Source organism: Rattus rattus, chromosome 3, assembly GCF_011064425.1.
Source record: "Rattus rattus isolate New Zealand chromosome 3, Rrattus_CSIRO_v1, whole genome shotgun sequence".
Classification (NCBI taxonomy): Eukaryota; Metazoa; Chordata; class Mammalia; order Rodentia; family Muridae; genus Rattus; species Rattus rattus.
The window spans coordinates 29,537,515-29,561,559 of NC_046156.1; the positions used below are offsets into that span (position 1 = coordinate 29,537,515).

At 44.0% G+C, this 24,045-nt stretch overlaps 1 protein-coding gene across 1 annotated transcript in view; it reads left to right on the forward strand.

Annotated features, from left to right (window-relative positions):
* Positions 1 to 15,608: 15,608 nt before the first annotated feature.
* Positions 15,609 to 24,045, forward strand: part of Egf (epidermal growth factor) — a 79,315-nt gene continuing 70,878 nt past the window's right edge. The window contains 1 exon segment of the mRNA XM_032897342.1: positions 15,609 to 16,157. Within this exon segment, the coding sequence (XP_032753233.1) occupies positions 16,028 to 16,157 (130 nt within the window). The 5' untranslated portion in view covers positions 15,609 to 16,027.

Below are 24,045 nucleotides of genomic sequence, written 5' to 3' on the forward strand. Positions count from 1 at the left end.
TCAACATCATGGAGGGTTGGTGGGTCTGTCCTTTGAGAATCTTTGTACTTAGGTCTGTGTGTGCACATGCTGAAAAAAATATTTTTCTCTGCTTTTTTTTTTTTTCACTTTAACCTAATAGCCTTTCATTCATTTACTTGAAAACTGCATTTACTGAGGGCCTCCTCTGCTCTAAGCACACTGCATGGAGAAGAGGCGTGGTTGGTCCTGTGACTTACAAACCTGGCAGGAACATTTTGGAAGAACCTCCACTGAGGTAATTAACCTTAAAATAGAAAGGAGTCATCTGCCAAGCGGTAAGGTATTTTAGGGACTTCAGGGAAGAAGTGAAGTTTATAATGTCTCTACCACAGGCCTTTTCAGTTGTATGACCAGGGGTCATGGAATGTCATCATTTGCAAAGCAGTGGAAACTACACCAAGGCTCTCAGGTATATGCCAATGCTGTTTTACCTGTCTTTCCGGTAAAGACTACCCCGTGTCTTAGTTAGGGTCTTATTGCTGTGAGCAGACATCATGACCAATGCAAGTTTTATAAAGGACAACATTTAATTGGGGCTGGCTTACAGGTTCAGAGGTTCAGTCCATTATCATCAAGGCGGGAGCATGGCAGCATCACAGAATCCAGGTAGGCATGGTGCAGGAGGAGCTGGGTTCTACATCTTCACCAGAAGGAAGCCAGGAACAGACTGAGCATCCTCAGGCAGCTAGGAGGAGGGTCTCCAGGCCCACCCCCACAGTGACACACTTCCTCCAGCAAGGCCACACCTTCTAAGACTGCCACTCCTTGGGCCAAACATATGCAAACCATCACATTCCACTCCCTGGCCTCCATAGGCTTGTTCAAACACATGAGTCTAGGGAGGCCATACCTAAATATAATATAATAAAAAAGTACATTTTTTTCCAACATTCCAAAGTCCCCACAGTCTATAGCAGTATCAACAATGTTAAAAGTTCAAAGTTCAAAGTCTCCTTTGAGATCCATCCAATCGCTTAACTGTAATCTCCAAGTTAAGACAGGCGACCAGCTGGGCAAACTTCACACTCTGCCATTCCCATGTCTGATGTCAAAGTGGTCTTCAGATCTTCAACTCCTTTTTTTTCTTTTTTTTTAACAGCTTCTTCTTTTTTTTTTTTTTTTTTTTTTTTGGAGCTGGGGACCGAACACAGGGCCTTAAGCTTGCTAGGCAAGCGCTCTACCACTGAGCTAAATCCCCAACCCCTTCAACTCCTTTTTCATCTTTCTTGACTGCAACAAACTTCCTTCTCCTGAGCTGGTTCCACTCCCAATTAGCAGCTTTCCTCAGCAGATAGCCCGTGGCTCTGACATCTTTAGTATCTTTTGGTCTCTAAGGCAACTTGTTTTAATGTCTTGGATCCATACATGATCCTCCAAAGGGCTGGTTTCACTCCTCTAACTCTGCCCTCTGTAGCACTCAGGTTGGTCCACTCCACTACCTCAGCTGTTCTTGGTGATCATCCCATGGTACTGGCATCTCCAATACTCTGAGGTCTTCCGTTGCAACTAGGCTTCACCAATAGCCTCTCACAGACTCTCTTCATGGCGCCAAGCCTCAACTCCTTTACATGACTCCTTCAGTCCTGGGCCTGGTTGCAACCTAGGGGGTACCTTCACCAATGGCCTTCCATGGCCTCTCACGGTGCCCAGCCTCAGCTATTTTTCATGCCTTCAAAACCAGTACCACCTGGGTGACTCTTACACACCACCAAGTCCAGCCACAGCACGAGGTACAACCTTGGCATCCCTGGAACACAGCTCTCAAAAAACACTTCCCAGAAGATTTCACCGCACTGATGCTGATCTCTTTCTTAACTGCAACTAACCAGCGTCACTTGTCCCCATAGTCTCCTTCTCCTCTTGAATACAAAGCCAGAGCCACATGGCCGAAGCTGCTGAGTTCTGCTGCTTGCAGGAGCTGGAATATGACCGCCTCGTTCTATTACATTATCACTAGCTTCCTCTTCTCTAACTCCTTCACTGCCTAAGCTTTGCTGTCCTGGATCTTGCTCTGTAGATTGACCTTGAATTTAGAGATCTGCATGCCTGTCTTCTGGGATTAAAGGTTTGTACTAAGTTGCCTGGAGCTCACTTAGCTGGATGGGATCTTGCTGCAAGGTCATTACTCCCTTATTTAATTTAATATCCTTGAACACAGGATTCAGCTCCATTCCACTTCCTGGTGCCCCTTTAATGCTCAAACCATATATTTTGTATTTTTCCTTTCTCAACTTCCCTGTTTTCATTAAAATGCTCTTCATGAGACTTAACCAGAGAACAAAGTCTATGATGGGCATTTCTGAGGCTTCCTTTGTCAGTGCAATTAACATTTTCACCTTAGCCTCAGGCAGACTTTTCAGACAAGGCAGCCACATTCTTCACCAAAATACCACAAAAGCAGTCTATACAGCACATACTGAAATTCTTCTCCTCTGAAACCTTTTGGGCCAGGCCTGCACATTTTAAATCACTCTCAGTAACAGAAACTTCCCCATTCCTACTAAGATAGCCCAGATAAGCCCTATTTAAAGCATTCCACTGCTTTCCAAATCCAAAGTCCCAAAATCCACATTCTTCCAAACAAAAGCATGGTCAGGCCTATCACAGCAATACCCCAGTCCCTGGTAGCAACTTCTGTCTTTAGTTAGGGTCTTATTGCTGTGAACAGACACCATGACCAATGTAAGTTTTATAAAGGACAATATTTAATTGGGACTGGCTTACAGGTTCAGAGGTTCAATCCATTATCATCAAGTCAGGAGCATGGCAGCATCCAGGCAGGCATGGTGCAGGAGGAGCTGGGTTCTACATCTTCATCTGAAGGAAGCCAGGAACAGACTGAGCATCCTCAGGCAGCTAGGAGGAGGGTCTCCAAGCCCACCCCCACAGTGACACACTTCTTCCAACAAGGCCACACATTCTAATAGTGCCATTCCCTGGACCAAACATATGCAAACCATCACACCCTGTAAATATCAAACATGGGTGGTCAATAATAAAATTTAAAACTCTTAATTTGCAATTTAATTTCATGCTTTTTATAATCTTCTATGTAAATATGGGAGGTTCAAAATATATTTGCTCCTGTATGTGTAATGGGAAATTATTCAACTGCAAAGAGTAAAATTCTGTTATTTTCAGAAAAATGGAGAGAACTGGGGGCTTGTATCAAAGTAACCATTTTTCAACTGAGACACAAAATATCACTTGTTAGCATACAGGGTAAGAATATATTCTAGGGTAGGGACATTTGTCATGATGACAGGCCAGGCAGTCACAACACTCTGTCCTATTCATTGTGGATATAACTGGGGAGTAAATTGTCTCTTCTGGAAGTCAGGTTTTGGGCAAACTGTGGCATAAGCCTCAGGTACAATAGCCCACATTATTTCTGCCACAGCACACAAGTAGGGTGTAGGTGATAACTGTCTGTGTAGTCACATAGTATCTCATTTTACCTCATGTCTCTCTGTGTAGTCACATAGTATCTCATTTCACCTCATGTCTCTGTGTAGTCACATAGTATCTCATTTTATCTCATGTCTCTGTGTAGTCACATAGTATCTCATTTTACCTCATGTCTCTCGCATCAAAGGGACTAGAAAGAAAGGTTAACATTGGCTCATTCTGTGAAATCAACAAAAACCATTCTTTGACAGAGTAAACAGAATCTGCCCTACAGTTCTCACAGCTACTCCCACAAGCAGTTTCATTTGTATGGTTTCTGAACCATCTTGATTTGTATCCTTGGTTCAATGCAGCCAAGATATGCATCCTAAAAGGGCTGAGTTGAATATGCAAATGCATTCAGGGAAATTGGAGCCTGACAGAGAAATCACCTCTTTCAATAGTGTGGATCAGGTAAGCTGTCATAGGATCTTAGCACCTGTGATTTTTAAAATTGGCTGAGTTTGTCTTTTAGTCTCAGCTGAAATGGCTCCATTTCTTCCCCGTCCTTCACAGTACACTTAAAATCTTTGTGTAGAACTTGGAGTCCCACCATCTAGTGGTTACGTTCCGGACAGGACATTCACCTGCATTCATTCTTGGAGTTGTTTTCGTATATTCATATTTCATTTCCCTGACTCGAGTGCCTACGTAAGCATCCCTGAGGATCAACACAGCTACCCATCCAATTTAATGCTGTCTCTTTTTCTTATTATCTCTAGACTCAGCTTTATGGATCACTGAAAAAAAAATAACTGCTCCGTTTTTGCCAACATGGCAAATTGTGGCATTCATGAGCAGCCAGACAAGCAGTAAAGGTGAGATTTTGATTGTGGAAAAGACATGAAAGATGTCGATAGAAACTAGAAGAAAGGATAGTCTATGTTGGGGTTGAGGATCCATCCTGCTATTGTCTCCATCTCACAAGCAGAGGTAGACGATACATGCTCATTCCAGTATAATTAATAAAAGAAAAGAAATGCTTGTGATATTAAGAAAGAATCACAGGAGGCAGGAGGATTGCTGGTTAAAGCTCAACCTGGGTTAACTAGCAGGATTCCTTGTGCCCAAATAAACAGGCCGGGAGAGTGTGGTTTACATACGAAGCAGATGTTGTGACAGACTGGGGCTGTAAATAAAACCATCCCAGGGTCTATTAATGATGAATATCTAGGGCAAGATGTCTGACTTTCCTGACTCCAAGCATGTCGTCTATCAAATGGATTAATGTTTATTTTCATGGAGCCTAGACAGAAACTCTCTTTCCTTAGTCTTCCTGATAGTGAGTCCTGGAAGACTGTAATCAGGGGTGGCAGTCTAGTGTTTGGGAAAATGCAGTGAAATCCCTTGTCACTTCTTATCCCTGATATTGTGGAAGAAATATTAGGTTCCTGACTCACCAAACTCTAGACGTAATGAAATTCACATTGAGGAGAAAAGCTAAAAGCTCATTATATAAAATTTAATTTTATGTAAATTTCTATAAAGGACCAGAAGAAAATTGGAAAATAAAATTAATAGAAGTAACCCACTTATATGAGGTCCAGAAGCATGGTTTGACCAAAAAAAAAAAAAAAAAAAAAAGGACTCTACATTCACGTCAAAAATATTGCTGAGGAAAACTTAAGATCCATATAAGCACAGAAACATACTAGGTTCATAGGAGACTCAGTATTGTTGGTTCTTCCCAATAGGCCTACTGGGATTAAATGGCATTCTGATAAAATCTTCAAAAGAAAATTATATTGAAACTGCCATGTTAAATCCCTAAATTTACATGTGAATGCAAAGAAGCAAGAATAGCTAAAAATAATATTGAAAAAGAAGCCAAATTGGAGAGGATACTCTAGCCTGTTTGAAGACTCCCTGTGAAAGCAATGTGGTATTGCCCTAAGGCCCTGCAAACCAATACAGCAATAATCCAACGTGTAAATCTTAACAATAGCTAGCAAGTTTAGAAATAGACTTACACAACATTGTTGTGATTCTACAGTAAGATTGTCCCCTCATGTGTCTCCACGAATCACACAGGAACATTGGGATGTGAGGAAAATTAAACTCCGATTGTATTTAGTACTCAAATATTAATTAAGATGAATTATGAACCCAAACATAGGCACTCAAAAGTACCCAGGGAAAAATGAAGACCTTTGAAACTTTAACATGGTCAATGATTTTTATGAAAATATACATGCCCAAAATGTTAATTACAGCAGAAAGAAAGGAATGAACTGGTTGGACTTCATCGAAGCAGTGGCAAGTGACCCCTGTGGCACAAGGGCTAGCCAGCCTATTGAAACACAAAGGCATCCAAAGAATGACACTCAAGGATGACCTCTAGCAGCCATACATGAACACATGCACATACATGAACACCCACATGTACACATACATACAATAAGAGTTTGGATAAACAAGTGTGTGTGTGTGTGTGTGTGTGTGTGTGTGTTCTCACAGGAGGATACAATCCAGCTCAGAATAGAACAAAGTGCTAACATGCACAACTCAGATAGATCTCAAAACCTGCTGAGCAGAAGAGCCCAACACAGGTTTGTCATGTTGTACAATTGCACACCTGTGACGTTTAAGAACGAGACAACAAAAATCTAATTCAGGGAAGAAATTGGCTGACCCTGGAGTGGATCCACTGCAATCTGGCAAATGGAAGCATTTTGTGTCTTGACAGAGGCATTAGTCAAATATATAACATACAGTTATAAAAATTCATTAGGGTATATTCTGTACACTGGAATTTTACTATAATAAATATTCTTAAGGGATCACAACTGAGCTGGAAGTTTGGCTGAAACAAAAGCGAATAAAAGCCGCTTTGTTTCTCTGGTTTTTGGAATTTGAAAACTCTATTTCTTACTTAAATATTCTCCCATCTTCTACTTTATATCTTTGTAGTTTTTATTGGTAAGTCATGATTGTTTCCACCTACGATTTATGTGCATGGAGGTGGAAGAAGGAACAAAGGCACCGAATCCCAGTTTTATAAACGTAAGACCAAAGGAAGAGCGATAGATACAAGCTCACGGGTCCTTAGCTTCCGGCAGAAGCTGCTTTTGACTGCAACCCCGAATGCTCTCATTAGGACTCTGGTTTATGGACCCACACGTTTTGCAGAGTCAGCAGAACCAAACGGCGGGAAAGACCACATTATGAATGGCAGAGAAGCCGAAGTTCTTTCTCTAAATTTTAACATTTGCAGAAGTTAAGAAGGAAAGAGGGCAGTGAGATTGTGTCAGCAGTGGGATGCAGTTTAAAATGGATGGTTGAGGAGGCTGGGGAGAAGGCTCGGTGGGTAAGAGTACTTGTTAGCCTTTCAAAGGACGGATGTTCAATTCTTAGCACCTGCACGTAGTTCACAGCCATCTATAAGTCCAGTTCCGAGGGATCCTGTGACCTCCTTTGATCTCAGTGGGAGCCAGGCACAAATGTGGTGCACATCCATACATGCAGGCAAAGCAATCATATGCATAAAATAAATGAATCTTAAAAAATGTTTTTAAAGAGTAGTTTAAGGGGCTGGAGAGATGGCTCAGCGGTTAAGAGCACTGACTACCCTTCCAGAGGTCCTGAGTTCAATTCCTAGCAACCACATGGTGACTCACAACCATCTGTCATGGGATCTGATGCCCTCTTCTGTTATTTGGATGTATATGCAGGAGGGCACTCATACATTAAATAAATTAAAGAATAAATTAAAAATTAAATTTAAAAAATGAGTGGTTTAAGCTTTTACACTTAAATTTTGTCGCTCTTTCACAGTTAGAAATTGTACTTTATGGGATGTTATATTCCAGAGTTTGTTTTTTTATTTTATTTTTCTTGGATATTTTATATATTTACATTTCAAATGTTATCCCCTTTCCCCCTCTCCCACTCCCACTCCCTACTTCTAGGAGGATGCTCCCACTCCCATCTCAATGCCCTGGCATTACCCTACATTGGGGAAACAAGTCTTCACAGGACCAAGGGCTTTTCCTCCTACTGATGCTGGACAATGCCATCCTCTGCTACATATGCAGCTGGAGTCATGAGTCCCTCCATGTGTACTCATTGGTAGGTGGGTTAGTCCCTGGGGGCTCTGGGGACTCTGGTTGGTTGATATTGTTGTTCTTCCTATGGGGTTGCAAACCCCTTCAGCTCCTTCAGTCCTTTCTCTAACTCCTCCATTGGGGTCCCCTTGTTCAGTCCATTGGTTAACTGCAACCTAATGGTTAGCTCTTCCGTATCAGGAGGGCTCTGGCAGAGCCTCTCAGGAGACACCCATATCTGGTTCCTGTCAAGATGCTATTTTTTAAAAGATTTATTTATTAAGTATGAGTACACTGTAGTTGAAGAGGGCATCAGACCTCCTTACAGATGAGACGGTTGTGAGCCACCATGTGGTTGCTGGGATTTGAACTCAGGACCTCTGGAAGAGCAGTCGGTGCTCTTAACTGCTTAGCCATCTCTCCAGCCCAAGATGCTCATTTTTAACTCAGTCTGAGAAGCTTTTCCAAATAGTTGGGGTTAAAGTTTGCACGTGAATAGAACAAGTATGGGTTTCCTCTTCTGTACCGGGAGCTTTGAAAAAAGTTCATTCATTAGTCAGCAAGGTTATGGTTTTACTTCATAGAACTATAACTCTCATTTTCATCCTTTTAAATCACTAGGCTACTTTTTAAGAGCAGTTGAGCCAGTGCCTGGAGCTGAACCGGTCCCACAGCTCTCTGTACCCAAATCCTATGGGGGAGAGAGCTGGACTCTCAGAAGTGCAGATAATCCTGAAAGCTCAGGGGAGACCTGCACTTCTGCTCACATTCCTGGCCCAAGAGGAACCCGCCTAATGCCCCCTGTGTCCTCTGGGCACAGGAACCTAGGAGCAGTCAGTGACAGGACCCTTCCAGTTTCTGCCTGTGTCCAGAGCTGAAAGCCAATGTCCAGGAGCGCTGACACACCTGAGAGCAGAGGTAAGACCAACTCTTCTGCTCCCAGCGACCGGCCTGGAGGCCAAGGACACAAAACCCAGGAGCAGCCTGGGACAGGACCCTTCCGGTTTCTGCCTGCACCCGGAGCTGACCCACAGATCTCTGTCCCCAGATCCGGCTGAAAGAAAGCAGGTCTACAGGAGTGCTGACACATCGGCTTACAGGAGGGTCAAGTCACTGTCAGAGACAAACGAATCAGTAACCTTCCTCTACTCAAAGGATAATTAGGTTGAGAAAATAATTAGGGAAATGACACCCTTCACAATAGTCACAAATAACATAAAATACCTCACTGTGACTCTAACCAAGCAAGTGAAAGATCTGTATGACAAGAACTTAAAATCTCTGAAGAAAGAATTGAAGATCTCAGAATATGGAAAGATCTCCCATGCTCCTGGATAGGATTAGTATAGTAAAAATGGCCATCTTGCCAAAAGCAATCTACAGATTCAGTGCAATCACCATCAAAATTCCCACTCAATTATTCATAGAGTTAGAAAGAGCAACTTGCAAATTCATTTGGAATAACAAAAAACCCAGGATAGTGAAAACTATCCTCAACGATAAAAGAACTTCTGTGGGAATCACCATCACTAACCTAAAGCAGTATTACAGAGCAATAGTGATAAAAACTGTATGGTATTGGTACAGAGACAGGCAGGTAGATCATTGGAATAAATTGAAGACCCAGAAATGAACCCATACATGTATGGTCACTTGATCTTTGACAAAGGAGCTAAAGCCATCCAGTGGAAAAAAGACAGCATTTTCAACAAATAGTGCTGGTTCTACTGGAGGTCAGCATGTAGAAGAATGCAAATTGACCCATTCTTATCACCCTGTACAAAGCTTAAGTCCAAGTGGATCAAGGACCTCCACATCAAACCAGATACACTCAAACTAATAGAAGAAAAAGTAGGGAAAAGCCTCGATCACCTGGGCACTGGGGAAAATTTCCTGAACAAAACACCAATGACTTATGCTCTAAGATCAAGAATCAACAAATGGGACCTCATAAAACTGCAAAGCTCCTGTAAGGCAAAGGACACTATCATTAGGACAAAACAAGCAACCAACAGACTGGAAAAAGATCTTTACCAAGCCTACATCTGATAGAGGACTACTATCCAAAATATACAAAGAAGTTAGACTTCAGAGAGCCAAATAAAGCTATTAAAAATGGGGTACAGAGATAAACAAAGAATTCTCAGCTGAGGAATATCAAATGGCTGAGAAGTACCTAAAGAAATGTTCAACATCCTTAGTCATCAGGGAAATGCAAATCAAAACAACCATGAGATTTTACCTCACAGCAGTCAGAATGGCTAAGATCAAAAACTTAGGTGACAACAGATGCTGTTGAGGATGTGGAGAAAGAGGAACACTTCTCCATTGTTGGTAGGATTGCAAGCTGATACAACCACTCTGGAAATCAGTCTGGAAGTTCCTCAGAAAATTGGACATTGTACTACTTGAGGATCCAGCTATACCTCTCCTGGGCATATACCCAAAAGATGCTTCAACATACAACAAAGACACATGCTCCACTATGTTTATAGCAGTCTTATTTATAATAGCCAGAAGCTGGAAAGAACCCATATGTCCTTCAACAGAGGAATGGATACAGAAAATGTGGTACATATACACAATGGAGTACTACTCAGCTATCAATAACAATGACTTCATGAAATTCATAGGCAAATGGATGGAACTAGAAAATATCATCCTGACTGAGGTAACCTAATCACAAAAAAATACACATGGTATGCACTCACTGGTAAGTTGATATTAGCCCTAAAACTCAGATTACCCAAGATACAATCCACAGACCACTTCAAGAAGAAGGATGACCAAAGTGCAGATGCTTTAGTCCTTCTTAAAAGGGGGAACAAAAATATTCATAGGAGGAGATATGAAGACAAATTATGGACCAGAGACTGAAGGAATGGCCATTCAGAGCCTGCCTCACCTGCATATATATGGGATCCAGCCCATATATATATATACAAAACTAGACAATATTTATTTATTTATTTATTTATTTTTTGGTTCTTTTTTTTCGGAGCTGGGGACCGAACCCAGGGCCTTGCGCTTCCTAGGTAAGTGCCCTACCACTGAGCTAAATCCTCAGCCCCTAGACAATATTTATTAAGCCAAGAAGTGCATGCTGACAGGAGCCTGATATAGCTGTCTCCTGAGAGGCTCAGCCAGAGTGTGACACATACAGAGGCGAATGCTAGGAACAAACCATTGAACTGAGAATGGGGTCCCCATTGGAGGAGTTAGAGAAAGGATTGAAGGAGCTGAAGGGGCTTGTAACCCCATAAGAACAACAATACCAACCAACCAGAGCTCCCAGGGACTAAACCACCACCCAAAGAGTACACATGGACAGACCCATGGATCCAGCTGCATATGTAGCCAAGGATGGTCTTGTTAGGCACCAATATGAAAAGAACCCCTCAGTCCTGCCAAGACTGGACCCCCTCGCCCTAACTGTAACAGGGCAGGGAGGCGGAAATGGGGGTAGTTGGGGAAGGGGGAACACCTGTATAGAGAAGGGTGAGAGGATAGGGGGCTTATCGATGGGAAACCAGGAAAGGGAATAGCATCTGAAATGTAAATAAAAAATATCCAATTAAAAAAAGAGAGAGAGCAGTTGAATATTTGCAGAACAACGAGGAACTATGGAGAATTCTTTAGGTCTGTTCCCTGCCTAGTTTCCCAATTGACGCCTGGCATTGTCATTGGTGATCCAATATTAGTTTACTATTTCTAACCAAAGTTCATAGTTTGCATCATGATTTAATCTTATCATTTGTTTCTACTGCACAATAATATTCCATTGTGTAGGGATGTCCTGCAATTTGCTCAGTGAATTCTTGGATCCTTCCAACTTTGATAGCTATGAGTCAACTCTCTATGAATATTGTCAGCTATGCGAAGACAGACATTTTTGCAAGTCACTTTGGAAATACCCGGAAGTGTTGCCCTTCTCTTGAATAAAGCTTTCCTATCTAGTCTTCCTAAAGTTTGTAATCCTATCTCAATAAAGCATCATTGCTTCATATAGCTGATTTCCAAGCCAGTGACACTCACAACTTCTTTACTTCGTTACCATTTTATTTTCTCCCACAGATGAGTCACCTAGAATGATAGGGACAGGCCAACAACATTCTGAAGAAGAGAAGATGGTTTTCAGGTCTTGCAGCAGCTTCCTGGCATGACAGAGGTGGCCCATGACCTAGCCTGTGCACTTACATCACTTGCTTTTCTGTTACTGTGATAGAGCACTGTGATCAAAACACCTCATAGAAGGAAATGTTTCAGGGGGAATAAGAATCCATCATGGCGGCTGGCATGACAGGAAGAGCAGGCAACTGAGAGATCATATCCCAACCACAAGCACAAAACAGAGAGAATAGCAAGTAGGAACATGGATTCTCATAGTTCCCCTCTAGAGTCACTAAAGGGAACCAAGTGTTCAAATACCTGAGCCTAGAGCTCTTTTTCTGTAGATCTGCATAAGCAGGATCAAAAATAACTACACTACAGACTCAGAGGTATGCAGTCTTGACATTGTTTCCATTACAGAAATTAGTTTGCTACTTTTTAACTTAGCTTCAGGCAAGTTCTCAGGACACAAACAGAAAACAACCAGCTTCTTTGCTAAAATATACATGTCTGGCCTCCAGCCCAGTTGCTGTTACAATTCTTGCTTCTTTCTGAGATCCCTGGGGCTCACTTCCACAGTCTGCATTATTCTCAGCAATACGGCCTAGGCTCCTACTAGTATTGGCTTTTAAGCTCTGCTTATAGCATTCAACCACTCATCTAATCTAATGTTCTAAAGTCTTCCACAATCCTCCAAAATCAAGATGGCCGGGTTCTTTGCAGCAATAGCCCATTCTCTGGCCCCATCGTCTGTATTAGCTATTTGTATGTAGCTATGATAAAACACCACGATAAAGTCAACTTACACAAGGAAGGGTTGGTTTGGACTTCCAGAAGGTATGAGTTCGTCACAGAGAGTCATGGCAGTAAGCAGCAGGCTTATTGGGAGCAGGAGGCTGAAAGATTACATCTCAACCACAACCATGAAGCAAAAAAAAGTAAACTGCGAGTAGAGAACGTCCATACGCCACCTCTAGTGAAGTACCTTCCTCCAGCAAGACTACACGCCTTGGGGTTGGGGATTTAGCTCAGTGGTAGAGCACTTGCCTAGCAAGCACAAGGCCCTGGGTTCAGTCCCCAGCTCCGAAAAATAGAAAAAAAAAAAAAAAAGACTACACGCCTTAAGCCTCCTTGAATGGTGCCAACCGGGGATCAAGTCTTCAAATATCCAAGTCCGGGGGACAGCCCTCGTTCAAATAACTGTAGCATTATTTCTGTAGGTACTGTATGACCACAGATGATCTGTCAATCTGGTTTCTGCAGTCACGGCCTGAGTCTCTCCTGCCTTTTGGTGATCTCTGCCTGTTCGTTCAAGTCAGTGGCTCTGTGTAAGAAGGAAAGAATAGCACTCCAGAGTTCCCATTCCTCATAAATATGGATAATCGTCTATGCCTAAGTTGGTGGCATAGGATAATAATATTAACCCCTTGGCAAGGTGATGTTGATAGCTAGAGGTGGCACTCGTAAAATTCCTGGCCCAGAGGAAGTGATCTGGTGGTGACATGGCGGTGGTGATGACTCTTCAGAAGACTTATATGGACACACACACACACATATGCACACACACACACACACACACACACACACACACACATATGCACACACACATATGTACACACGCACACACACATACACCTTAGTCCTTTCCCTTAGCCCTCGTTGCCCACCCACAATAAAAGCACCTAGAGATGCGCCCTTACCATTCCCTTACAGACCTGCCTGAGGGTTCCCTCCACCCTCCGGTGTCCCTCAACACCTAAGAGTCTAATAAGTCAGTAATAAGTTATTTTCTTTGTCCACTCTTGACCCTCATCTTCTTGTCACCGAGACTCTCTCCTCTTCTGTGTCCTACCCAAAGATCCCAGCCATTCCACTGAGGGTCACTGTTCCAGCTCACTGTTTGTTTCTAGTTTCTTTGCTCTGCTGGCTTCTGCTCCCCAGAACACTTGGCGACTGGGATTTCACTATCTCGAGCTTCCATGCTCTTCCTTATTCTTGTTGGAAATCAACCATAGCAAACCCTCGACGTTAAGGACTATGACTCGTGTTCCTCACCACAGTGCTTCATCAATAGAGGTAGACGTAAGAATACGGAATTCCTCTGGAAGCCCATGTTGTTGGGCAGCTCAGCTCGGTGGTTTTACTATTTGGGTAATTGTGGGTAGTCTGGGAACCTGATGGATTGATTTTTTACTATCAGTAGAAACATCGACTCTATCTCCTGTTGATTCCATATGTCTTAGGTGATGCTGTTGTGTTCAATACCAATGACATTAGCTCAGGTGATATGTAATGAGGGAAACAGACATTTACATTTTTGTTGCAATTATTTATTGTGTGTGTGTACATGCATGTGGGTGCGTGCGTCCTGTGTATGAACGGGAGCCAGAGGACACCTTACAAGAGTCGATCCTTTCCTTCCACCATGGAGGTCCCAGTAATTAAACTCAAGTCGTTGGCCTTGGCAACCCTTCCTTTAACCTGCCTGAGCTACCTCACCAGCCTGAAAACGAATGTTTTCTAACCAAAAATGGTATGACTATTTCTAAATCCAAATTGAACGTGGTTGTGCTGTTATATCCTATTTATGTTTCTACGAATGCAATACATCACTTCCCTGCCGTACTGTGTTCCAACCCCCCTTGCTAACCAACGCCCCCATTGCCATCATCAATACTGGCAACTGCGTTTTGCTGAAGGGGAAGTTCACGGTCAACGTTAGCGGCAAGTACTCAGTGCAGGTTATTTGTAGGGCGTTCATACTTAGTCTTGAGTCTCCCCGTCTAGAAAGCAATAAAACGTTCTGTGCGCTCCTCCACGTGACGTCTGGTGCTCCTTCAGGGCCTGTTTCTCCCTTACACAGGGTCAGGGGTGCCTGGGATAAAGAGAGTGGAATTTGAGAAACACGATTTTAACCTTCCATCTTTGGAAAGTGCTCAGAACCCAGTTAAGCATGGGCCACGGCTTGGGGGCTGATCTGCTCTCTATGGAGGTTATATACTCGTGCATCTCTTGCTTTTGAGATAATTACTACAGCTGCATTGTGACTGGAATTTCGAACCTACCTCAGGGCATCTTAAAGAAAAGCTCTTCACCAGGGAGAAGTAAGAAGTAAGAAGAATTCCCATTGCTTATCAAGTCTGATGAAATGGCTGGCCAGAGCTGGGTATTTGGGGGTTCTGTGCTTTTTCCTCAAGGAGCGGTGGTTGGGTCCACGTAGAGGTGCTTGAGGAGACAGCCAGGGGAGAACCAAATTATTGTTTCCTATCACCGAGGCGTGATAGACGGCCAGAGTTGTCTGAGAAGGATTGCCACTCCGCAAGGCATCGCGGGTGCCCACTCTGACACAATTCCCGTGTATTCTCTTTCTAATCCAGTTCAGTCATAACAGTCCCCTCCTTTCCCTGTTCTCCTGACCCGTGGCGAGGCTTTCTTACACTAGTGCTGAAAGAAAAAAAATATATCTGTCCACATTGTATCTCTTCACTCAGCTACAGGGATTTCCCTTTGGTATGGAAAGAATAATCCTACAAATTCCACTATAAAATATACAGGAGAGAGAAGTAAGATTAAACTCCACGGGTGCGAGCTGCCGTCGACACTGCCTTCAAAAAAATGAGCTGAAGGTGAGATCTCCTTGGCATCACTCCTGTCAGTGATCGATTATGATAAATCGTCTGAACTGTCTACGCTGCTACTCACGTTTGATTTAAAATGTGCAGTTTAATTTTGTCTCGGTTCCTCAAGACTCTCAGACATAAGCAGTACTCAGCGGGGCCCCTCGAACCATTAGCGGCACCGCACTCCCTAATCGCCCTTTCCCCTTCTCCGCCCTGAATATTTTTAGTGGGTAGCAGCTATCTCCTCTCTGGCAACCTGCCCTGCCTTCCTGCTTACTCCGTGGAATTGCCCTCACGGGTGTTTGCAAAGAGACTTGTCTGCTACTCAAGTGTCACTAAAGGAGAGGGGGTGGGACCAGAAGAGCTTTAAAAGGGAGAGGAGAATCTTCCTGGGTTCCAAAAGGAGCAGCCATCAGGGAAGGAATCCTAGCTGCATATTTCGTCTTTAGCCCCATCCCTCATTCCCGGTGGGGTTTGGAACTTTCCATCAATTCTTTCCCTGTCTCGTTTCTCTTTGAGCCTTTGCCTAGCTGTGCCTGTCACAGCGAGAAATCAGTCACCCGCGGCCTTCCAGCACTCTTAGGCTCTGTGAAATTTGGCATACGGGTGTCAGGTATTAAAACAGCTACATAAAAGATGCCCTGGGGCTGAAGGCCAGCGCGGCTGAAAGTTCTAGGGGTCGGAAGCACTGACTCCGCCTGCTTCAAGCTCTAGCAATTTAAGTCACCCGGGGGTTTTTTGTTTTGGTTTGTTTTGGTTTTTCTTGACCTTAGAACCACCGAGACCATGCTGCTCTCGCTCACCTTCCTGTCGGTGTTTTTAAAGATTACTGTACTCAGTGTCACAGCACAGCAGACCGGGAACTGTCAGTCAGGTCCTCTCGAGAGAAGCGGGACTTCCACGTATGCGGCCGCCGGTAAGTGATCCGAGAACAGAAGTCCACCCGGACCAGGTCCGTGCCTCCAACCATCTGTTAGCTTTACCTTGTACACCTGCGCCTTTCCCCACTGGCTGGCCTTTGGGTGTGAATGTTTGCTTAAGTTGTGTATTCTGAAGTGTGTGTGTGTGTGTGTGTGTGTGTGTGTGTGTGTGTGTGTCTTGGTAGATGGTGCCAATTATAAAATGTCACTGTTCTCCACTGTTCAGTGCATGAGTGAATAAGCCTCACTTAAAACCAGCTGAAGATTCATTTAAATCTCAGTCTTTCTTGTGGAGAGATAGTAAGTAGCACCTAGCTGATGAGCTCGTATTAGAAACTGGGGGACCAAATGGTGGCAGTCGATCTTGTTGAAAAGCCTTCCTTCTGATAACTTCATGGCAGAAAGTGGCAAAAAGTCAATGAATGGTTTTTTTTTTTTTTTTTTTTTTTTAACAAACAAACAAAAACGGGTCTCAAGTTCAGCCTCTGATCCTCCCTACTCTGAAGCTCTGACCCAACTCTCCAGTTCTTAGTAGCAGGTACACTGTGACTCTGCAAACTGCTGAGAAGTGACAGGGAGTAATGAGCCTCAGCCCCTGTCCTACAGACAGCATTTTCTCCAGGAGAAATTGGGAATTTTTCTGACTGCACGTTACAGCACCTAGCACTACAGTTGGAAACGTTTTCTCACTGTTGATTCTTTGTGGGGGTGGGGTGGGGAGGGCAGGGTGGGGTGGGGTGAGTCCCTAACCTGCTGCATAGGTGAGGAAGTTACTTCCATTCATCCAAGGGTCCACACTGTCCGGGAAATCCTTGTCATTTCTCATTCGTGGTTTTGAGACAGTGTCTCCCTCTGTAGCTCAGACTATCCCGGGACTCACTGTGCTTCCTAAGGACTCGGATTACTGGTGCGCACCATGGTTCACTCATTTCTTATCTTCCTGCTCATTTAAGATCCGATCTGAGACCCTTAAAAAAAAAAAAAAAAAAAAAGAAAGAAAAAAAACAAACAAACAATCAAACAAATAAATAAGGTAGAATGACGAGAGCGTACTAGGTTTTCAGAAGAGAAAGCTCTGCAAGGTAGAAGAGAATCGTGGGACTAAGAGCTAGAGCCCTGCTGCTGCGGGGACCTCCAGCCGGAATAGTTCAGAGGAACTGCACGTGGGGAAATCAGGTGTTCACGCCCACAGGTCCAGCGCGTTACCAGGAAGCATTCATTGCAACCACAGAGCAGATCTCTGGGGTTCTGAAGGAGGGCGTGACTGCTAATTACAAGTAACTCAGGACCTAGGGCACTTCACTTTGCATATGAATACTCAGATTATGTCAGAAAAGGGTTGGCAAAAGTCAGAACTGACACCATCCCCACCCCCCCACCCCCCGCTGTGAGCCGATAGCTCTTGGAGACGGAAGAGAAAACCTTTGGGTACAGTTGTGTTACTGGGACTGGAATGTTACTGGGGTGGAGGAGAGCCCCTGAAGTTGGAGAGTGACCAGAGTCAGGTCCTGCATTAGCGCTGGTAAGGGGTAATGGTGGGAACCTATCATGCAGCTGGGAGCTGGAAGGGACAGGCCCGGTCCTTGGGCAGAACTTAAGAAGAGGAAGAGACTGATCATGTGTGTGTGTGTGTGTGTGTGTGTGTGTGTGTGTGTGTGTGTGTGTGTGTATGTGTCTGTTGTGTCTGTGTGTGTGTGTGTCGGTGTCTGTGTGTGTCTGTGTGTGTATGTGTCTGTGTGTCTGTGTGTCTGTGTCTGTGTCTGTGTGTGTGTATGTGTTTGTGTGTATGTGTGTGTCTGTGTGTGTATGTGACTGGGTGTCTGTGTGTGTATGTGTGTGTGTGTGTGTGTGTGTGTGTGTGTGTGTGTCTGTGTGTGTGTGTGTGTGTGTGTGTGTGTCTGTGTGTGTGTCTGTGTGTGTGTGTGTGTGTGTGTGTGTGTGTGTGTGTGTGTGTGTGTCTGTGTGTCTGTGTGTGTTAGTTCTAGGGACTAGAGTGCCTCTGCCTTGTGTTTCTACCCACTCGTGCTGCAGGCTTGAGTGTTTTCAGAGGCAGTTTGCATCAGATTCACAGGAAGCTCAGACAGAAATAGTGACTTGGCGAGATTGTGTCACAGTGTGGAAGAAATAGATTTTGGAAGCAAAAAGGCTCGATTTCAAGTTTGTGTTACCTTCCTAATTGTTGGGTTATTTTACAAATCTCCCTGGGAAGTGATGCCCGTTTCTTGAGATCGTGGTTGGGATGACTGGAGGTCATAGTGAAGTATCCCACGCCCAGTGGTTGACTCCCCATCTCCACTAAAGTTCTTTAGTCAGACTGTTCCTCGTATTGCCTTCTTCTGAGCACTGCAGCAGCATGGTTCGAACTTCAGAGCGTGGCCCTGGGCCTCTTTGCTCCCCGTTGTTTCAGGTCCCAGTTTTAAACTCTCTGCCTCACGCTGCATCTTGGGTTAGTGGAGAACTGCCTAGATCACACCCTGTCACCCCTGCATTCCAGCGGATAGCATTTCTTTCTCCTCTGTAAATAGATAATGGTGACATCTTCTATTCCCCGCCCCCCACGCACACACACACTTAAATTCCGCTTGTACCTCTTGCCTTTGGCATCAAGACTGTTCACCTATGTGGCCAACCTGACCTAGCAAGAAGCATGCTTTATGGCCTAACAAAATCCAAACAAAATCCAGGTGAAATGCCTTGCGGTCACTGTTCGTGTCAATGCCGATCAGCCAAACCAAGGGGTAACAAAGACAGGATTTGGTTTTCTTTGCAATCACCAGACTTGTTTTCTTGGCTTTTATTTCAGCGAAAACAGACGAGGACAGTGGCGAAGAACGGTTAGCGAGTGGTTTCTGAACTTTTAAAGCTCTTTGCCCTGCAGGACAAATGTCAGTTGGATAAAACTGTCCCTGCCTGGCATCTAAACCTGTGTTATTTGTCCTTGGTAAATGACAGAAGAAACCCGGCCTCGGAGAACTGGTTATGGGAGGGATCTGGGCGTGGCATCGAGTTAGCGCGACCGTGGACTGCTTTTAGCAGTAGACAATGAGATCACTGATTTCAGAGAGGGCTGCAGTTTGGTTGGTTTCCCAGTCACGTGCAGCACAGAGCCATTTTCAGATAAAGATCTCGCCAGGTTTTCGCTCGGTTTTAGAAAAGTTTCTTTTGCTGCCCAGCTACCGAGAAACTGGGACCGTGTTTCACCTGTGTTCTTTCTGTGAATATAAACGCTAGAAACAGACAACCTGCCTTGCTCAGGTCTCTGCCCCACTACTCGTGAAAGGCCTGTCTTATTTTCTACTCCAGAAAACAAAGCTGGTTGTGCCCTCTTCGTGGGGTTGTTGTCAAACACTGACTAACTCGTGGTCCTGTTCCCCAGTCACTCAGAGTTGCCTGCAGAAGCAGTACATTTCCTCCCGAGGAATTCCTAAAAGTTTTCGAGAAAATCTCCAATTTTGTGAAATAGCCTAGTGTTTACTTTAGCTTTAATTATTACTGCCAACCAGATTGGTATTTTTTATTAATTTATTTTATTTATGTGAGTACACTGTAGCTGTCTTCAGACACACCAGAAGGGAACATCAGACCCCATTACAGATGGTTGCGAGGCACCATGTGGTTGCTGGGATTTGAACTCAGGGCCTCTGGAAGAGCAGTCAGTGCTCTTAACCGCTGAGCCATGCCTCCGGCCCGGAGTGGTAGTTTCTTTACGCTGTAGTGTCTAACACTGGAGTTTTACTAGGAGTCTCTGCTTTCTGTTCATGTCTTCCCCAGCTTGTCCCATTTGCTAGGCACTGAGATGAAAAGACGACTGACTACTCAGTGTCAGGCCTGTGGGAATGACCACCATTTTTGCCAGGTGCGGAAGAAGGAAAAATTTTTTAAATATTTTTTAAAGGAAACAAAGGGCTCTTTCCATTTCCTGCTCTCTGGAAATGCATTCTCTTCCGTAGTCGAGCTACAAGCAGGCAGACCGCTCCGGGGAAATTACGAGATGGTGCATGCAACCCTGTCTGCTTTAGTAGGCTCGCTCCTTAGCATTGGCTTCCAGAGCTGGAAGTTAGGGAATGGAGAGAACCTCAATTCTCTTAGCCTGACACAGGCCAGGACCTTACTCTCATCGCCCCTTGACTCTTCCAAGTCTACGATTTGAATTTGCACATCTATTTTCACTTCTCTCCTTGATTGTCTGATTCTCCCAAGCAGGCCAAGCATGTTCATGTCTGTCAGTGTTTGGATTTCCCAAATACTCCCTACGAGTCCTGTCAATGTGTGAACGTGCAGGCATTTAGGACCCAGCTTGCTTCTGTGGTAGGGATTCGTGTCAACCACTGATTTATTTGCAAAGCCCCAGTGACATTCTAGGAAAGGCCTTTCATAGGAAAGCATGCTCTTCCTGTAGTCTGTCTGCCTTCTCCACACAAGCTCTGTGGGACGTCCTGTTTCATTCAGGAGGTAGCTCTTTCTGGGGGTAGGGAGTTGCTAGGAGACAGAGACTCAGAAGACCTCCCAGCAACAGCCTTGATCTTCCCTGTGGTACCTCAGTTAAGAAGAAGGGTTGCATTTCATTTGCATATTAGCAGGGCCCTTTGCTTTGTGTTATTCTGATAATTTTCTCAGACGCTGCCCGTTAGCCCCCGGGATGAGCCAGGTCTACAATGTTAGTCATCATTCTTACCATCCTCGAGAGCAAAGTATTTTTTTTTTTTTCTTTTCTTTCGGAGCTGGGGACCGAACCCAGGGCCTTGCGCTTCCTAGGCAAGCGCTCTAACCACTGAGCTAAATCCCCAACCCCCAAAGTAATTTTTTTTAATTTTTAATTTTTTTTAAAGATTTATTTATTTAATGTATGCGAGTACACTGTAGCTGTCTTCAGACACACCAGAAGAGGTAGCATCAGATCTCATTACAGATGGTTGTGAGCCACCGTGTGGTTGCTGGGATTTGAACTCAGGACCTCTAGAAGAGCAGTCAGTGTTCTTAACCGCTGAGCCATCTCTCCAGCCCGAGGACAACGTATTTTAATATTTTTTTTATGGTTCCTGAGATCATATTTGCTCTCAACATTTCAAATAAAATGCTCATTTAAAGTATTTTTCAGTGTATTTTTGAATATATAAGTTGTGGCCCAGAATTCGGTTCTAACCAGATCGGGACAGAGAACAGTGGAGTTAGAACTGAGGTGGAGGCTTGACCCCTTTGAGTATTTTTCTTCCTCTGTCTTAAACATCTTTTTGTCTGGGTAAATCATAGCTGTATATGCCTTTAAATCTCAGCTTGAATGAGACAGAGGCAGGTGGATCTCTGTGAGGTCAAGGCCAGTTCCATCTACATAGTGGGATCCTGTCTCAAAATACAGAAAAAAAAAAACAACTTTCTAGAACACTCATGTAACATGTATCCACTGGCCAGTATTTACATGTTTAGCCTTGCAGTTTTGACAAACTTTACCTACATTTTTTGTTACTTGAAAGCAACGAAAGGAAAAGCAATTGTGTTAGTTACAAATAAGACCCACATCAAATTATACATCTTAAATTTTTTTTTAAAAAAAGATTTTATGCAATTGTTTAATCGTTTAGCTCTTCTTTGGGGTGTTGGACATTAAATGTCACTTGGTGAAAGTTGTTTATCTTGGGTCATTGAAAGATGTTTTCTTTGACAGAGATCTTAAGGACACATTTGATTCAGTATTTAAAGCTCAGAGGAGCGAAGGGAAGGGCATATTTCCCGGAAGCAGAGCCCGAGAGTAAAGATTTTATCCAAGAATTTAGCACAGGCTTAAGCTTCTTCATGAATCTGCCTTAAGACTAGAAACTGTTGGTTTCTGGAACGTAGGCAGCTAGGAATTGAGGCGATGGATATTACGGTAGAAGGGCCTTGGGGGGTCCTGTAGCTGATTCTGCCACTGCGGGCAGAGGCACCCCCCACACCACACACATGTGGCACAGAGCTCACGTCAGAGGACAGCCTGGGAGGTTGGTCCTCACTCTAGCTGACCTCCCATCTCTACCTCCCATCTCGATATAGGAGGACTGGAATTACAAATGTGTACTACAGCCTCTGATTATGTGTGTGTGTGGGGGGGTGTCTGTGGATTTGAACCCAGTTCCTTATGCTTGTTGGGCAAGTAGTTTACCCACTGAGCTACCTCCTTAGGTCTGAAAGAAGTTTTCTAATTCTTTGTGTTGGTAAATCCAGGTGAGTCTAGTTATAGTGGTCTTTAAATAAAGTTGAGCATAATTCAGTCGAAAGGCAGAGAGATAGTTAAACTGCTCACTTAAAATGAAAAATTCCTTACAGCACAAAAGTTACAATAGAGTCCATTGTTTCTCAAAACTTCAGCTTTGAAAGAGCTTTTCTGGTTATCTTGATTGCGGAACTAGCCAAGAGACAGGCACCTGACTCAGAGGAACAGTAAAATCCAGATATGGATTCACAAGCATGCTGTCTGATTCCTCACGAAGGTACAAAAGCCATTTTATGGTGAATGAGATTTTTTTTAACCAAACAGTGCTCCACTATTTAGACAGCTAGATGTCTGGATGTTCTAGTGTCTGTAAACAACACATTGGACCCGAATCCTAACTGCACACGCTACACAAAGGTGGACTCAGAATGTATTGTGGACCTGAATTCAAAATATAAAACTACAAAGTTTTTAAAAGGGGAGATCTTTGTCCTGGGATTAAGTAGGGAGTTCTGAGAAATGATACAAGAACAGAATTTATAAAAGAAAAATTGACGAATTGTAGAAGTTGCCCTGTAGAAGGTGCTGATGCAATGATGAAGCCAAGGTCCTGCTGGAGAAGGACTACAGTTGGCTATCTGACAGAAGGCTCATCTCAAAATGTGTTTTCAAAAACTCCAGTAATAAACAACAACTTAAGAACTGGCAAAGGACTTAGATACTTAACAGAAAAGACACAGGGTGTCAGGTTAGTCTATGAGCAGGTGATCAACACTATGTCAGAGAGAAAATTATGCAGTCCCCATTCACCCTAGTAAAGTGAGGATTCCCATGGGGTAGTGGCAGGAGAGTGGGTTTATAGGACAGGGATAAGGACACAGGAGTAATCGACTGGTGAGCAGCCTTGCTTTACATCATGTCAAGATTGATTTTTGAGCTTTAAAATGGTGTGTGTGTGTGTGTGTGTGTGTGTGTGTGTGTGCACTCATACGTGCATGCGCATGTGTGCGTTTGTGCGTGAGTGCATGTGTGTGCATGTAAGTATAGCTACACACGGATGCCAGAGACAGTTTCCTCTGGAGCCGGAGGTACAGGAAGGTATAAGTCACCTGATTCAGGTGCTGGTAATCAAACGTGGGTCTGTTAGAAGAGCAGTGCATACCCTTCCCTTCTCTCTCCCTCCCCCTCCTTCCCTCCTTCCCTCTCTCCTTTCCTTCCTTTCTTCTTCCCTCCCTCCCTCTTCCCCTCCTTTCTTCCACCCCTGTTTTCTTATCTCTCTTCCCTCCTCTTTCTGTTATGCAGCCTTGGCTAGACTTGAACTCTTGGCCAATCCCTCTGTCTTAGCCTCACTGCAAAGAGGACTTTCTAGAGGTGATCTTGGGGTAATGCTGGAGCCAGCCCCAACCAGGTCAGGTACTGAGGAAGGTCAAAGGCTGAAGACCTCTAGTCTTTCACTCTCTCTTACTGTTCTGAGGGCCAGAAGCTGAAGCTGATGGATTCTGACAACCTTGCTCTCTCCCTCTCCCTCCCCTACCACCCCCCTCTCTGATGTCAATCAACAGGTGAATAAGAAAAGAAACTTAGTTACTTGGGCTCTTTTCTCTTTGGGGGGCGGGGGCTCTCTGGTCAGGTGAGAGGCTAGGAGTTCATTAACTTTTCTTGAGCCAGAGAAAAGAGAAGAAAAAAGATAAGAAAAG